The sequence below is a fragment of the Neolamprologus brichardi genome, chromosome 7, assembly GCF_056152115.1.
Source record: "Neolamprologus brichardi isolate AB-2024 chromosome 7, ASM5615211v1, whole genome shotgun sequence".
NCBI lineage: Eukaryota > Metazoa > Chordata > Actinopteri > Cichliformes > Cichlidae > Neolamprologus > Neolamprologus brichardi.
Genome location: NC_142110.1, coordinates 61,622 through 74,694, shown reverse-complemented (window position 1 = coordinate 74,694; position 13,073 = coordinate 61,622). Strand labels below are relative to the sequence as shown.

At 46.2% G+C, this 13,073-nt stretch overlaps 1 protein-coding gene across 4 annotated transcripts in view; it reads left to right on the top strand.

Annotated features, from left to right (window-relative positions):
• Window positions 1–994: 994 nt before the first annotated feature.
• LOC102780107 (protein NLRC3-like) overlaps window positions 995–13,073 on the top strand; it is a 63,599-nt gene continuing 51,520 nt past the window's right edge. The window contains exons 1-5 of one of the 4 annotated variants that reach the window (XM_087844312.1): window positions 995–1,117; window positions 1,202–1,257; window positions 2,761–2,806; window positions 9,238–9,316; window positions 9,479–9,704. In XM_087844312.1, coding sequence (XP_087700438.1) covers window positions 1,029–1,117; window positions 1,202–1,257; window positions 2,761–2,806; window positions 9,238–9,316; window positions 9,479–9,704 — 496 coding nt within the window. In that variant the 5' untranslated portion in view covers window positions 995–1,028. Of the gene's footprint in view, window positions 1,118–1,201; window positions 1,295–2,695; window positions 2,807–9,237; window positions 9,317–9,478; window positions 9,705–13,073 lie in introns of all 4 variants that reach the window. The other 3 variants (XM_087844313.1, XM_087844311.1, XM_087844314.1) reach the window with 3 other exon arrangements.

The window sequence follows — 13,073 nt, the reverse complement described above, 5'->3', positions numbered from 1 at the left end:
GTTTCACTTCTCTTTTCTGAACCTGGTGTCAGGTGATTATCTCTGTGTGAAGGTAAGTGAAGCAGTGTGTAATGTTTTCCTGGCTAACATCAGCTGTGTGCAGCTTAGTTCAGCACAAATCTGCCGCTCCATAGTTCACGATAACGGACTCACAGCTGGACCAACGAAGCCAACCATTTAGTGTGTGTGAGTGAAATTCAGCAGTAGAGTTGTTTTTGAATTCATGTTTTCATTAAATGTTAGAAACAGTTTGTTTTTAATGGTTTTATCTGGTTCTGCAACTGCAAAAATTTTTTTCTCTGCTCTCTGGAAGAACATCTTCTGTCTTGTAGTGTATGTGAGTATAATTCTGGAATCAGGACATTAATCAGGTTTGATTTAATCTTTTCTCTCGGTCGTTAGAGGCAGTTTGTTTTTAAAAAGCTTGACCTGCTTTTGTAACTTAAAGGACTGAACGTTTTTTCAGGACTTTTCTTCTCTGCTCTCTTCAAATTCTTCTGCTGTATTTGAATGTTTGACTTTTTTCTGCAGTTTCACAGCTACATTTCAACCAGGTATAAAATCAAAACACAGCTTCTACTTTAATGAGCTAGACTTGATGTTAATCAGTGACAGGTGTCCCTATTTTTTAACCATGTTAGTGAAAGCACCTCTTAATCTTACCTCAGTCATTTTATTTCAGAACACAGAGTGAGTATTTCTGAGGCTACATAGAGAAAAGAGGAACACACATACTGACTTATTGAAATTTTATGTCTGAATACATCTTTGTGTTGAATCTGAGGTCCATTTTACATTGAAAAAAAAACAGAAGCACCATCTTAATAGCTGATGGCAGCTTCCTCTGCCTCACACTGCTGTCTGACTGCATTCAGCTGACACTGAGATGAAGCAGGAAAGAAGCAGCTGATATTTGGACAGCACACATGATGGAAAGGAGGATTTCAGCTGATGTGCACATGAATGATTTGTGTTTCCTCTGCAGGTGAAGGTAGAAAGTGTGTGTGAGCTGATGTGAATTGAGCAGCATGGATGAGTGTGAGGACAGAGAGGAGGGAGCCCCTCCCTCTAAAACCACTCTGTGTGGGGAACATGAGAGCCAGACCAAAGCTCAGAGGTGAGATGACCATCTCTAACTGTCCATGACTCTTCTCCATGTCACAGCTCAGCACTCACATCACTGCTCCATCATTATTCACAGGAACCAGCCTGGACCTCCACCCAGCTCTGTGTCCTTACAGAGTGACTGCTCTAAAGATGCAGACATTGATTTTAAAGTCTTTGCTGCAGAGAGGTGAGCTGTTAGTAACATGAACTGATGCTCAGCGAAGCATCAGTTCCCGGACACAGCTGTGTGGGTTAATTAAGTTAGACAATCTGGCTGAATCATCACACTGTTACCAAAAACACTGTAACTGTGATATAAAAATCCATCCATTTTCCTAAACCTATGTATGGCTGGGTCATGGAAGCTGCCGGGCTAAGCAGAGAACCCAAGACCTCCCGCTCCTTAAAGTTCAGCATGATTAGTATAAATGACACTGATGATTACTAATATATTGGAAAACCAAAATACTTACCAATTAGTCAGTGTCTTTCTGTCCAACTGCTCCTTTTCTAGACTTGTAATGGTTTGATGTAATGTGGGGAGTGCTGGTCCAGAGCAACAAAGACGTAAGAAGCAGGCAGAGGAAGAAAAACCATAAAATTATCTAGAAGCTGATCTGATCGTTAACACCATCTACTGCTGTGTCTGAATGTCTGTCACTGATGGAGGAGATATGTGATTTAAAAAGAAGGGATTACCTAAATTAATGAATAAAAACAATAAAACATAAAACTGTGGAAAAACAATCAGTATAAGTAAAAATGGAGCTTTTTCACACATGGAGTTATATCTCAATTATCACATGAGTGAACATGAATGTGTATAAATCAGTGTTTGAATCTGCCTTTTCATTTAAGAAGGAAAACTGCAGATTTTTCTGACATCCTGTTTTTACAGGATCTTTGTGTGGCTACGACAAATAGTTTTAAAATGTTTAAACAGTTCATTGAAGCTGTTTTAAAGTTCAGAAGTTATCTACATGTATGTGAAAAGTGGCAGACAGAAATATTTCTACTCATTAATAATGTAATTTAATTTGATTTTTCTGGCCTGACTTTTTATAGCAGATGACCTTAAAAATATATTTTGCAGTAGATCAAAAACTGAAGAAAACCATGAATCAACATATGAACATTACCTGATGCTGCTGAATTGAAGCAAAGTTACAGAGGTTGGATTAGAGACACAGCTAAGAGTTCTGTAGTTTAGCAGAATTTTTGCTTTTTTTGCTTTGTGTTTACATCTTTGTGTGAAATCAGTTGACCTTCTCCCCTTTGCTGTTTTAGTTGTTTGGTGGTTGTTGAAGTTTATGCGATTCTGACGTTACTCTCAAAATAGATTTATATTTAAAAATCTGTTTCAGGATTTATTTAATTGATATCGTGTTATTCAAACCAAAATTGATTTGAATTGGGAAATTGATATTTTAAAACCCACCCTAGGAGCTAGTTCGGTTTCTCAGAGAGCAGGAAAAACAATAAAGGCAGTTCTGTCCCAGCTGTGGATCATTCAGGCTGTACACGTAACCAACCCTGATGGGCCCTCAGAGTCAGAGAAAGACCTTTATTCTTTTCCTTTCTATAACAGGATCTATGGGGGACTTGCTGAACCTGAACCCAGCTGTGTGTCCTTAAAGAGTGATCGCTCTAAACAACGCTTCATTAATTTTAAAGTCCAGCCTGTGTCTGCTGCAGAGAGGTGAGCTATTAGTAACATGAACTCTTTAACTGCTTGATGTTGTTGGATATAAACTGCAGTGCAAACACGTCATTCCCTCAATCCCATTTAAACTGTCTCCTAAAAACAAGCCTTAGTTTCTGAACAACTGAAAATCCCCTTCAGCAAACAGGAAGTGATGCTCGTGCGCATGTTTTCTTTCATCAGTCATGTTGTGCTGTATGTTGGAGGAAGTTAGAGGAGATAACACTAATGTTGCTGCGCAGATTTCACTTTTACTCATAAAACTCAGAGCATCAAAAATGACTCAAACACTGGTTATTGTTTTTAACTTCTAAAAACCAAAGTCACTCTCCACTTTTCTGAAAATCCATCAAATAAAACTCTGTAACCTGCTAAAATGTAGAAAAGAAAGTTTCCTCTCTTTGACTTTGAGCCTTTTGGAGATCAGTTAATCTTCTTTTCACTGAACTGTCGACAGGAAGAGAAATTTGAAACTTTTCCATCTAAATGTTTGGAGACTTCAAGCATCCATCTGTCCACACAGGCTGATGTTTGACTTGCTGACTGTAGTTGGCCTGAAGGCCCACAACACTGCCTTTAGGTCAGGAGATACACACGCCTACAGTACAGCCAGGGCTAATCTAAAGAAGGGCATCAAAAAAGCCAAACACCATTACAAAAAGAAGGTAGAAGAACACTTCTCCAACTCCAACCCCCGACGCATGTGGCAAGGACTCCAGACCATTACAGACTACAGGGCCACCAAACCGTCCCCTGCATCCTCTGATGTCTCCTTCCTCAACGAGCTCAACAACTTTTATGCTCGTTTTGAGCGAGGGAATCCAACAACCACAACCAAAACAGACATGACGCCAGACCACCAACCTCTGACTCTCTCCCCCACTGATGTAGGAGCGGTGCTGAGCAGGATCAATGTCCACAAGGCTGCAGGTCCTGATGGCATCCCCGGGCGTGTTCTCAGAGCGTGTTCTGGGGAGCTTGCAGGAGTGCCCACAGACATACTCAACCTGTCCTTGGCCCACGCTGTGGTACCGGCCTGCTTCAAATCCACCTCCATCGTCCCGATACCCAAAAACTCCAACCCATCAAGCCTCAACGACTACCGCCCAGTAGCACTCACCCCCATCATCACTAAGTGCTTAGAGCAGCTGGTCCTAGCACACTTCAAATCCTGTCCCCCCCCCACCCTGGACCCCCACCAATTCGCATGCCGCCAGAACAGGAGCACAGAGGATGCAGTCTCCATCGCACTGCACTCTGTCCTCTCACACCTGGACAACAACAACACATACGCCAGAATGCTGTTTATAGACTTCAGTTCAGCATTCAATACAATCCACCCCTCACAACTCATCAGGAAACTGACAGACCTGGGCATCAGTTCCCTCATCTGCAAATGGTTACTGGACTTCCTGACCAACCGCCCCCAACATGTCCGGCTGGATAACCGCTGCTCATCTACAATTACAATGAACACCGGTGTACCACAAGGCTGTGTGATGAGCCCCTTCCTCTACTCCCTCTTCACCCACGACTGCAGACCTGCTGATGGTTCCAACACCATCATTAAGTTTGCAGATGACACCACGGTGATTGGCCTCATCAGTGACAACGATGAGGCCACCTACAGGGAGGAGGTGGATTGTCTGGCTGAGTGGTGCAACAGAAACAACCTGCTGCTTAACACAGAGAAGACCAAGGAGCTCATCGTGGACTACAGGAGGAATGCTGACCCACATCCACCCATCCACATTAAGGGGACGGCTGTGGAGCGTGTGAGCAGCTTCAAGTTCCTGGGAGTCCACATCTCCGAGGATCTCATCTGGACGACCAACTGCTCCAAGCTGGTCAAGAAGGCTCACCAGCGCCTCTTCTTCTTGAGGACCCTGAGGAAGAACCACCCATCCTCAGACATCCTGGTGAACTTCTATCGCTGCACCATCGAGAGCATCCTGACCAACTGTATAACAGTCTGGTATGGGAACTGCTCTGCCTCGGACCAGAAGGCATTGCAGAGGGTCGTGAAAACTGCCCAGCGCATCGCCGGAGCACCACTTCCTGCCATAAAAGACATCTACAGGAAGCGGTGTCTGAAAAGGGCTGGGAAAATCATCAAAGACCCCAGTCACCCATCACATGGACTCTTCACCCTCTTGCCCTCTAGGAGGCGCTACAGGAGCCTCCGGACTAAGACCACCAGGTACCGGAACAGCTTCTTCCCCACAGCTGTCAGACTGCTGAACTCTGCCTCTATTCTATTCTAATTCTAATTCTAGTTAACCAGTGGCTGCTGCAGAGACCAACATCACTCTGTTGAGTGGTGACCCTGGTTTGGCCCTTGGTGTGATGATGAAGTCCACTGCATATAAACAGCTCAAAGTTAGCCAAACTTTTCAGGTGGAAACTGAGAAAATTCTGGAGCAAGATGGCCGACGTGTCAAACAGCTCTCAAAGGCAGCCTGGTACACAGCTGGTACCTAAACAGGGACGATCTGATATCGTCGTGTTGGTGTTGTTCCCAGATCATCATACTAAATGTTGTTCCAGGATCAACATTGCAAGTGACCAATCAGAATGTTGTGACGTCATACTTTTGCGACTTCGGAAAAAAACGGCGTTAAACAAAAAACTGTACTTAAGCTGCGAGAAACCGCCTCTGTCCGCCGATCAACGGACCCTGACCCTAACCGTAACCCTTTAATAAACGGTAAGCAGAATTGATATTGTCCTTGCAACATTGGAATTTCATAAATGAACGAATGGCTTGGCGCACAAAAGAATAACGTCACAACAATGTGATTGGTCACTTGCAATGTTGAACCTGGAACAACATTTTCATGATGATCTAGGAACAACACCAACACGACGATATCAGATCATCCACCTAAACAGACCTGGTACCAAGTACATTACAGAGCTGCCAGTACTTTGGTCCAAGTTTTATTCATATGCACTGTGCAGGTAAAATCATTAAAATTAAAAGATGAATTAAAAAAAATTATTCATGTACACCACATGTGTCAAAGTCAAGGCCCGCGGGCCACATCCGGCCCGGGGTACATTTATATCCGGCCCGCGAGATCATTTTATATAGATTTATTATTATTGTTACGCATGGCCCGGCGATATGAGGTGCTAATAACACACAAACTACAGATCCCATAATGCAGCGCTGCAGCCTCCTTGCCCAACGCTAGGCTAACTGGGAACATTCCCGTGTCAATCAAGTCAAACTTCTGTTATTGCGAAGCTAGCCGCTCACTATGGTGGAGAGAAAAGTTGATTTTGAAAGCAGAGCCTTTCAGCACCGGCAGTGGGTGACTGAATATATGTTTACAGACATTGCTGGTAAATCCATATCTTATTTGTGGAGCTAATGTGGCTGTAATTAAGGAATTTAATTTAAGACGGCACTACCAGTCAAAACATAAGCTGAAAAAACGAAATGCAGAGCAGAAACTACAGAAGGTAGAAGAGCTAAAGAAGAATCTGACATTTCAGCAGACGTTTTTCACCAGAGCAAAATCACAGAGTGAAGCTGTTGTGAAAGCAAGTTTTATTGTAGCAGAGGAGCAGAAATCAGCCCGGTACCACTCTGAAGAGCTGCAGGATGAAGCTGTGCGACGTCTTGTGTCTAGACAAAACGCAGATTTTATCAAATGTGAGCCTGAGCAGAAATACGATTGCTGATCAGGTTTGTGAGATGGCCACTGATTTAAGAACACAGTTGTGTGAAAGAAGCAAAAACTTTATTGCATACTCTCTTGCTGTGGATGAAAGTACAGACATGATGGATACTGCACAGCTGGCCATCTTCATCCCTGGAGAGGAAATATTGGACATTAAATTGATGCACGGGACAACGACAGGAAAAGACATTTTTTAAAACGTATGTCAAAGTGTAACCAACATGAAACTGCCCTGGGACAAACTTGTTGGACTTACAACAGATGGAGCGCTGGTGTTGTGCAGTGAAAAAAGCGGACTAGTCAGCAGGATGCAAGTAAAGATGCAGGAGGAGAACTGTACCGGTGAGTTAACAGCATATCACTGCATCACACACCAGGAAAGGCTGTGTGGTAAAGTCCTAAAAATGGAGCATGTAATGATCACCGTAACGCAGACCGTAAATTTTATCTGAGCTAAAAGTTTAAATCACCGTCAATTTCAGTCTTTTATGTGGGAAATAGATTCAGAGTTTGCCAACATTCCTCATCATATAGAGGTCCGCTGGCTGAGTTGTGAAAAGTTCTCAAAAGAGTTTTTGAGCTCAGCAAGGAAATCTGTCAGTTCATGGACATGTATGATGCGGTGAAGGCATTTCAAGTGAAGCTGTCACAAATGCACCAGTGCAGCCTGCCTCACTTTCCCTGTTGCCAAGTAATGTTGAACCAAGTCAGCGCACTTTGCTAAACTGCACCTGTGCAGATTCAGATGGAGCTGCAGTGTAATGATACACTCAAGGGAAAGTATGACACTGAATGGTCCGCACAGTTTATTAGTTCCATTCCTGAAGCAACGCCCAGCTCCGTCTACATGCGGCTCCAACCTTGTGAATGCTTTCATTTATTTTTTCTGGGGTTTTTGGCAGCATGTTCATATTTCTAACTTGCATCATTTTGACAGGATATTTAAAGTTAAAGTTTTTTTTTAAGTTTATTTAATCTGGAATAATATTCCTGTCTGTTTTTATTCATATTTATGTTTAAAAAACATTCTTTTAGTGTGTTCAAAAAATGTTTATCTTATTTGGCCCGCAACCTCAAGTGTGCCATGAGTTTTGGCCCCCGTGCAACTGAGTTTGACACCCCTGATCTACACAAACTCTCATAGTACAGATCCAAAAGCAGATGTGGAGGATATGTTTGATCCAACTTCATTTATTGTTTGCTGTGTTTGTTTATTTATTAATACTTTTGTTTAAGAATGCATTACATTGTTTCCCCATCAGATTATGGCTTCATATTTATTTTTACAGATCTCTTTAAATCCCAGTACTGTGCAAAAATCTTGAGCCATTTTTTTTGCATGTCCTGTTTTGTTCTTTAGCCTACAGAATTCCAATCCAATCAAATTTTATTGATAAAGCACTTTAAAATACCCAGTACAGGACCAACTTGCTGTACAGAAAATAAGTTAAAAACAATAGAAACAATAGAATAACAGAAAACAGCAAAAAATAAATAGATAAAATACATAATACATAAAAAATGAAAATTGCCCATAGGTGTGAATGTGAGCGCGAATGGTTTTCTGTCCCTGTGTGTTAGCCCTGCGACAGACTGGCGACCTGTCCAGGGTGTACCCCACCTCTTGCCCTATGACAGCTGGGATAGGCTCCAGAACTTTCCCAGAATCACCTCTGAGGGTGTTTGTTAATGTTTCACTTCTCTTTTCTGAACCTGGTGTCAGGTGATTATCTCTGTGTGAAGGTAAGTGAAGCAGTGTGTAATGTTTTCCTGGCTAACATCAGCTGTGTGCAGCTTAGTTCAGCACAAATCTGCCGCTCCATAGTTCACGATAACGGACTCACAGCTGGACCAACGAAGCCAACCATTTAGTGCGTGTGAGTGAAATTCAGCAGTAGAGTTGTTTTTGAATTCATGTTTTCATTAAATGTTAGAAACAGTTTGTTTTTAAAGGTTTTATCTGGTTCTGCGACTTAAAAAACTGAACAATAATAATAATTATAATAATAATACTACATTTTATTTGAAAGTGCCTTTCAAAACAATCAAGGTCACTGTACACAGTAGAGTAAAAAGCAACATAAAAGCAAGGAGTTAATTCCGACATTCCTACAAAAAAAAATTTCTCTGCTCTCTGGAAGAACATCTTCTGTCTTGTAGTGTATGTGAGTATAATTCTGGAATCAGGACATTAATCAGGTTTGATTTAATCTTTTCTCTCAGTCGTTAGAGGCAGTTTGTTCTTAAAAAGCTTGGCCTGCTTCTGTAACTTAAAGGACTGAACGTTCCTTCAGGAATTTTCTTCTCTGCTCTCTTCAAATTCTTCTGCTGTATTTGAATATTTGTGTTTATGTCTCAGAAGGCTGATTTTGGTATTCAGTTGGGAGACATTGTCATGTGTAACTGCGTTACCCCTCCCAGTGACCTTACTTAGATCTCAAGTAGTTGAGATAATGCTTATGGTTGAGATCTGCAAAGCATCGGATTTCTAACAAATCTGAAATACAATTTAAAGATTTAAAAACTTTTGACTCTAAAGCTCTCCGGTGATTGATGCTCAGCAGAGCAAATAAAACTCAAAGCAAAACACAAAACTGAACAGTTGATTCTCTATGGGATCAGTTGAACTTATGAATATTTACAACTACGAGTAGTCACCTAAATCACATTCTTTGCCAAAATACCATTTACTGGATCAATAATCTGTCTTTGAACTGATCCTTCATGTTTCCTCCACAGAGTGGACCAGCAGAGCTCAGAGGTTCCCAGTGGTCAGTCTGCCCAGCAGCATCAAACACAGCTGGACTCCATATTTATGGTCTGTACATGTACAACAACTACTGTTACATCTCTTCTGTTCACAGTCATCTCCATGCTGCTCTTTGTAGACCAGTGGATTGTCAGTGTGTCCAACATGGATCTGATGTTTGGCTCCATGATTTCAGTCTCATTAGCTCATTCATAAAGTATTCTGTTCCAGTTGCTGGAGGACAACATCATCACTTTTGTGAAGAACGAGCTGAAGAAGATCCAGAAGGTTCTGAGTTCAGATTACCCAGAATGCTTAGAGAGTCAGGAGGATGAGGAGGTGTTGGAGACTGAAAATGAAGACGAGAGGACGAGCACCAGAGAGGCATTTATGGAGATTTCACTCAATTTCTTGAGGAGAATGAAGCAGGAGGAGCTGGCTGACCATCTGCAGAGCAGTAAGAGGATTTCTCTGAAGGTTTAAGCTGCTTGATGACTGGAATATTTACTGAAGTCTTAAAAGATGAACCGACATGTATTCAAATACTTATTGTCCATCTCCATCTTCATCCGCTTTATCCGAGGCCGGGTCGCGGGGGCAGCAGCCTAAGCAAAGAGGCCCAGACCTCCCTCTCCCCAGCCACCTCCTCGAGCTTATCCGGGGGAACACCAAGGCGTTCCCAGGCCAGCCGAGAGATATAATCTCTCCAGCGTGTCCTGGGTCTGCCCCGGGGCCTCCTCCCGGTGGGACATGCCTGGAACACCTCACACAGGAGGCGCCCAGGGGGCATCCTTGTCAGATGCCCAAACCACTTCAGCTGGCTCCTTTCGATGTGGAGCAGCAGCGGCTCTACTCTGAGCCCCTCCCGGATGGCCGAACTTCTCACCCTATCTCTAAGGGAGAGGCCAGCCACCCTTCGGAGGAAGCTCATTTCCGCCGCTTGTATCCGCAATCTCGTTCTTTCGGTCCCTACCCACAGCTCGTGGCCATAGGTGAGGGTAGGGACGTAGATCGACCAGTAAATTGAGAGCTTCGCTTTTACACTCAGCTCCCTCTTCACCACGACGGACCGGTGCAGCGTCTGCATTACTGCAGCTGCAGCCCCAATCCGTCTGTCGATCTCCGGCTCCCTTCTCCCATCACTCCCGAACAAGACCCCGAGATACTTGAACTCCTCCACTTGGGGCAGGAACTCATCCCCGACCCGGAATGGGCACTCCACCCTTTTCCGGCTGAGAACCATGGCCTCAGATTTGGAGGTGCTGATCCTCATTCCCGCTGCTTCACACTTGGCTGCGAACCGCTCCAGTGCGAGCTGGAGGCCCTCACCCGATGAAGCCAACAGAACCACATCATCCGCAAAAATCAGAGATGAGATTCTGAGGCCACTAAAGCGAAAGCCCTCCGCCACTTGGCTGCGCCTAGAAATCCTGTACATAAAAATTATGAACAGAACCGGTGACAAAGGGCAGCCCTGGCGGAGCCCATCACCCACGGGAACGAGTCCGACTTATTGCCGGCAATGCGAACCAAGCTCTTGCAACGGTTGTATAGGGATAGAATGGCCCGTAGCAATGGGCCAGACACCCCATACTCCCACAACACCTCCCACAGGACACCCCGAGGGACACGGTCGAATGCCTTCTCCAATTCCACAAAACACATGTAGACTGGTTGGGCAAACTCCCATGCACCCTCAAGTATCCTCGAGAGGATGAAGAGCTGGTCCAGTGTTCCGCGACCAGGACGAAAACCGCATTGTTCCTCCTGTATCCGAGGTTCGACTAGCGGACGAACTCTCCGTTCCAGCACCCTGGCATAGACTTTCCCAGGGAGGCTGAGGAGTGTGATCCCCCTGTAGTTGGAACACACCCTCCGGTCCCTCTTCTTAAAAATGGGGACCACCACCCCGGTCTGCCAGTCCACGGGTACTGCCCCTGATCTCCACGCAACATTGCAGAGGCGTGTCAACCAGGACAGCCCTACAACGTCCAGAGCCTTCAGGAACTTGGGGTGGACCTCATCAACACCAGGGCTCTGCCACCAAGGAGTTGTTTAACTGCCTCAGTGACCTCGCCCCCGGAAATTGGCGGGTCATTCCCCTCATCCCCAGACTCTGCTTCCTCCTCGGAAGACGCGTCAGTGGGATTAAGGAGGTCCTCGAAGTATTCCTTCCACCGCCTGACAATTTTCTCAGTCGACGTCAGCAGCGCTCCGCCAGCACTATACACAGTGCAGGTAGAGCACCGCTTTCCCCTCCTGAGATGCCTGACGGTTTGCCAGAAGCTCTTCGAGGCAGTCCGAAAGTCTTTTTCCATGGCCTCTCCGAACTCCTCCCACACCCGAGTTTTTGCTTCAGCCACTGCCCGAGCCGCATTCTGCTCGGCCTGTCGATACCTGTCGGCTGCCTCCGGAGTCCCACAGGCTAACCAAGCCCGATAGGACTCCTTCTTCAGCCTGGTGGCTCCCTTCACCTCTGGTATCCACCATTTGGTTCGGGGATTACCACCACGGCAGGCACCAACCACCTTGCGGCCGCAGCTCAGTGCAGCAGCTTCGGCAATGGAGACGCTGAACATGGTCCATTCGGACTCAATGTCCCCTGCCTCCCTCGGAATGCTGTTGAAGCTCTGCCGGAGGTGTGCGTTGAAGATCTCGTGGGGCCTCTGCTAGTCGTTGCCAGCACACCCTCACTACGCGTTTAGGTGCACCAGGTCTGTCCAGCGTCCTCCCCCCCCACCTAATCCAACTCACCACCAGGTGGTGATCAGTTGACAGCTCAGCCCCTCTCTTTACCCGAGTGTCCAGAACATATGGTCGCAGGTCTGGTGATACGATTACAAAATCGATCATCGACCTACGGCCTAGAGCGTCCTGGTGCCACGTGCACTTATGGACACTCTTATGTTCGAACAAGGTGTTCGTTATGGTCAAACTGTGATTAGCACAGAAGTCCAATAACAAGGCACCGCACGGGTTCAGATCAGGGAGGCCGTTCCTCCCAATCACGCCCCTCCAGGTCTCGCTGTCGTTACCCACGTGAGCATTGAAGTCTCCCAGCAGGACAACAGAGTCTCCAGGTGGAGCACCTTCCAGCACCCCCCCAGGGACTCTAAGAAGGCTGGGTACTCCGAACTGCCACTTGGCGCATAAGCGCAGATGACAGTCAGGACCCGTTCCCCGACCCTAAGGCGCAGGGAACAAACCCTCTCGTCCACCGGGAAAAACCCCAACGTACCGGCAGCAAGCCGAGGGGATATTAGAATACCCACCCCTGCCCGCCGCCTCTCACCAGGGGCAACTCCAGACTGAGACAGAGTCCAGCCCCTCTCCAGGAGACTGGTTCCAGAGCCCAAGCCATGCGTAGAGGTGAGCCCGACTATATCTAGCCGGTACCTCTCAACCTCACGCACTAACTCAGGCTCCTTCCCCACCAGAGAGGTGACATTCCATGTCCCTATTGCCAGTCTTGGCAGCCCGGGGTCAGTCCGCCAGGGCCTCCGCTCCTGGCTGCCACCCGGCACACAATGCACCCAACCCCTATGGCGCCACCTGCGGGTGGTGGGCCTGGGGGAGGATGGGCCCATGTCTCCTCTTCGGCTGTGCCCGGCCGGGCCCCATGGACTAAGGCCCAGCCACCAGACGCTCGCCCTCGGGCACCCTCCCCGGGCCTGGCTCCAGGGCGGGGCCCCGGTAACCCTATCCCGGGCAGGGTAAACTGTTCCCTCGATGTTCTTTTCATAAGGGTCTTCTGAATCGCTCTTTGTCTGGTCCCTCACCCAGGACCAATTTGCCATGGGAGACCCTACCAGGGGGCAAAAGCACC